Source organism: Bombyx mori, chromosome 23, assembly GCF_030269925.1.
Source record: "Bombyx mori chromosome 23, ASM3026992v2".
Classification (NCBI taxonomy): domain Eukaryota; kingdom Metazoa; phylum Arthropoda; class Insecta; order Lepidoptera; family Bombycidae; genus Bombyx; species Bombyx mori.
This window is the reverse complement of record NC_085129.1, coordinates 4,932,411-4,937,131: the sequence shown is the minus strand read 5'-3', so window position 1 is coordinate 4,937,131 and position 4,721 is coordinate 4,932,411. Positions and strand designations below refer to the sequence as shown.

General features: G+C 41.3%; 1 protein-coding gene across 1 annotated transcript; it reads left to right on the top strand.

The window, feature by feature from the left end:
- The first annotated feature begins 576 nt into the window (after window positions 1–576).
- On the top strand, window positions 577–4,464 carry 18w (18 wheeler). The gene has a single exon (NM_001123349.1). The coding sequence runs from the start codon at window positions 577–579 to the stop codon at window positions 4,462–4,464; it is 3,888 nt and encodes a 1,295-aa protein (NP_001116821.1).
- Window positions 4,465–4,721: the final 257 nt, after the last annotated feature.

Below are 4,721 nucleotides of genomic sequence, written 5' to 3'. Positions count from 1 at the left end.
TACAGCATTGACAACAAATTTAATTTTGATTACATTTAAGTTTTACATTTAAGTTTAGCACGTTAAACCGAACTTTTGACGGGTTGTCTTTCACCATCATCTTCACAACGGTTAAAACGATATGAAAAAGCTCCTTAAATTTACTATTCAACGCTAGAGTACGCTAGTAGTGATCGCGGTACGAGTTAAGAGCTTACGCGCGGGGTGGGCGTGAGGGGGGAAGAGATTCGTCCCCACTGCCACTTCCACGAGCCAAACACAACGCACGCCAGTCGCAAAGCAACCGAGCCGCGGAGAGCTTGTGCCATATTACGCGCCGGTTTACATCACGATATTAATAATTAATAGAAACCAATAATACAGAAAAATTACAAATTGATCAGTGACAACAAACACAAACTGTTTGATACGTTTCGGATATCAACTTCGATATGTACTAAGGAATTCGTGCAGTGAAATGTTAGGAAGTTTTTCTTTAACGCTCGAGTGTACCGAGGACTTTGTTTCGGAAATGGTGATATCGACCCAGGGGGTGTGTTTATGAGACATTACAAGTGAAATGAAAAATCTGTGATAATGTACGCCATTGCAGCTGTGTTTTGTGCGCTGCTTCACTTCGGCTGGACTCTGATGCCGAACAACGCGGACAAATGCGCCCGTGTAACCGACAGAGGATTTGAATCGGCTGTCTGCAAGATCCGAACCCTTGAGAGCGAGGGAACTGCTATAGCTTCAGTATCCTCTGATACTAGCCGACTCTCTATAGAATGTAATCACCTGCTCTTCTTTGAAAGCTCTCTAAAGGCTCACTACTTTAAGCCCGTTCCAGGTCTTGTTGATTTGTCAATAAGCAACTGTAAGCTTCTAAGCGTACCAGACAACACATTCCATGGCCTAAGGAAACTTAAAAAGTTGCAACTAAGATCGAAAAACTTCGAGTGGAGCCCTACTAAGAATTTGGAGTTGTCTTTGAACGCGTTCAATGGATTATCGGAACTGCAGTCGTTGGATCTCGCTCAAAATAACATCAAATTCATTCCTTCCGGTGTGTTCTGCGTTTTGGAGAATTTAAACACACTCAACTTAACTTACAATCGAATCAAAACCGTTGGACAGATCGGCTTTGGACAAGGATGCGGATCTAGTTTACAAAGTCTGGATCTAAGTCATAATATGATTAAAACTATATCGGATGGTTCTGAATTGCTGAAATTAAGAAGTTTGCAACATTTATATCTACAGCATAATAATATCACCGACATATCAAATGAAGCATTTGACGGGCTTATATCTATGAGAGTTTTAAACATATCCCACAACCGCTTGCACACATTGCCCGAAGGACTGTTTGTGAATGCCAGAGAATTAAGAGAAATATACTTAAACGATAACAGCATTTATGAGTTGGCTCGAGGTATATTTCATCGTCTAGAACAGTTGATTGTTTTAGATATTTCGAGTAATCAACTTACGAGCAATCACATTGATGACGGCACTTTCTTGGGCTTAATCCGGTTGATCGTTCTGAATTTATCTAACAACGCACTAACAAGAGTGGACGGGAAAACGTTTAAAGACTTGTTCGTTTTACAAATACTTAATTTGAAAAACAACTCGATTGGATACATCGAAGATAACGCTTTTTTGCCACTCTACAACCTGCACACGCTCAATTTAGCCGAAAACCGTCTTCACACAATAGACGAGAATTTGTTCAACGGCTTATTTGTTCTCAGCAAATTGACCCTCAACAACAATTTACTCGTCAACATCGACCGTAAAGCATTTAAAAATTGCTCGGACTTAAAAGAATTGGACCTCAGCTCTAATCAGCTACTGGAAGTACCCGAAGCTTTGTGGGAGCTTCCGTTTCTGAAAACGCTCGATTTAGGAGAAAATCAGTTATCTAACTTCAGAAATGGCTCTTTCAAGAACTTGAACCAATTAACCGGCCTGAGGTTGATTGACAATCAAATAGGAAACTTGAGCGTCGGAATGTTTTGGGATTTGCCGAGTTTACAAGTTTTGAATATCGCAAAGAACAAAATTCTGTCAATTGAAAGAGAAACGTTTATTCGCAACACACAACTAGAAGCAATACGTCTGGACGGCAATTTTCTGTCGGACATCAACGGTGTTTTCTCAACGCTCGCGAGTCTTTTGTGGTTGAACTTATCGGAAAATCATCTTGTGTGGTTTGATTATGCGTTTGTGCCTAGTAATCTAAAGTGGTTAGACATTCATGGAAATTTCATTGAACATTTAGGCAACTATTACAAGTTGCAAGAAGAAATTCGTATAAAGACCTTAGATGTTAGTCATAATCGTATTTCGGAAATATCGCCAATGGCAATACCTAATAGTGTTGAATTACTGTTCATAAACAATAACTTTTTGAATGCAATTCATGTGAATACGTTTTTCGATAAAAAGAATTTGACGCGAGTGGATATGTATGCAAATGAAATCAATCATTTAGAATTGAATAGCTTACGTTTGTCGACAGTGCCGGGAAACAAAACACTACCGGAATTTTATATTGGCGGTAATCCTTTTCAGTGTGACTGTACTATGGAGTGGCTCCCAATTATAAATAATATGACCGCTATGAGACAATATCCGCGAGTGATGGACTTAGAAAATGTTTTGTGTAAGATGACAAATACACGTAGTGGAACGCATGTGCCCTTAACTAACCTTAAGACGACAGACTTTCTTTGTAAGTATGAGACTCATTGTTTTGCTATCTGTCACTGCTGCGACTATGATGCGTGTGACTGTGAAATGACCTGCCCTCACAATTGCACCTGCTACCACGATCCATTGTGGAACACAAATGTTGTCGATTGTTCGGGGCAATCTTCAATGGAAATACCACAGAAAATACCCATGGATGCAACAGAAGTGTTTTTAGATGGCAATAATATTCGGGAATTGCAGAATCACGTGTTTATCGGAAGACAGAAGATGAGAACACTGTATGTTAATAATAGTAACGTAGATAGCATTCAAAACAGAACTTTCTCTGGTTTGAACTCGTTACAAATACTGCACTTGGGTAACAATAAACTCAAAGAATTAAAAGGATACGAATTCCAACAGTTGAATAACCTAAAAGAACTATTCTTACAAAACAATCTAATCAGTCATATCGCAAACATATCATTTTTATCTCTTAAGTCCCTAGAGTTGTTACGCCTTGACGGCAATAGACTCGTAGACTTCGGAGTATGGAGCTTTAGTAACAATCTAAACTTGAAGGCATTATCATTAGGAAATAATTTGTGGTCCTGCAAATGTCGCTACCTGCAAGAGCTAACTGCGTTTTTGGCGGAGAATGCGCAAAAAATTATTGACATTACGGACGTGTGGTGTTGGAATGGCGACGCGAAACCGCCGCAGAAAAAAGAACTCAACTTAAATGGCACTGCCTGCAGCGATTATTACGCCGATAATTCAGTCATTGGAAACATGTTGGTCTCAAACTATGTTCCCATGATGGTTTCAACTCTAACCGGGTTCATGTTAATTTTACTGGCTCTGGTCCTGCTGTTTCTTTTTAGAGATTCACTGAGAGTGTGGCTGTATACAAATTGCGGCATTAGAGTGTTTTCGTTACCCGGAACTTTTGAGGAGAATCAAAAATTATACGACGCCTACGTTTGCTATAGCCCAAAAGACGAAGAGTCTGTCGTGCAGTCGTTAGTGAATGAGCTAGAAAACGGGAATCCATCGTACCATCTTTGCCTTCATTACCGTGACATTCCACATCACGGCGCTCAGTACATGCAATGCGCGCCGCCAGACGTCGAGACCGCGGAAGCATCCAAACGAATAATTATCGTCCTAACGAGAAATTTCATGCAAACCGAGTGGTCCCGATACGAATTCCGACAAGGTCTGCACGAAGCATTAAAAGGGTGTATTTATAAACTCGTTCTAATAGAAGAGTGTTCTGTGGTGGCGGACGCAATGTGCGACCCCGATTTACGACCCTACCTCAAGACGGGATCGCGGCTGAGGTGGGGACAGAAAGGGTTCTGGGAGCGTCTCAGGTATATAATGCCCGATTCGACGCATTCAAGCCATAAATCGCGATCTCATAGTTATAGAAGAAGTATTAACACGTATACATTAGATTCGTCTGTGCCTAACGGAGGGAATCGCACGATGGCTTTTCCTGATAAGTCGCCTGTGTTGGGAGTTGCGAATCAGGGGGCTAGTGCGCCACCGGAATACGTCACAGAGGTCCGACAGTCACCTTCTGTTGTTAGACAAACCCAGGGCGTCGCTTACGGGCCGGACGGCAGGCCGATCTCAGATCACATATATTCCTCGATAGATTCTGACTATTCATCCTTGGAACATGGTATGGCCCCGGGCAGGCGGCGAGACATCCGCCAGTGGCCCCCGCCCCCGCCTCTCGTCGACACGGGCAACGCCGTGCAAGCCTACCTAGTCTAAACGGGCCACCGGCCACCTTCCAGTCAAAACTGTAAATACTGTAGATTTTTGTTTTTAGAATGCTGTAAATATTGTAATTATTAGACAATAAGTGCTATACCAAATCTATGAAAGTGATCATTAATTGCCCGTTCGTTATCCTGTGTATAGTTTCGTAAATTTTAAAGACTGCTGTAGCATATTGTAATTGTAAATAGCGAAAACAAGTGATCGTACTATATTATTGTCAGAAATATGGCGTTATTTATACATGTAAA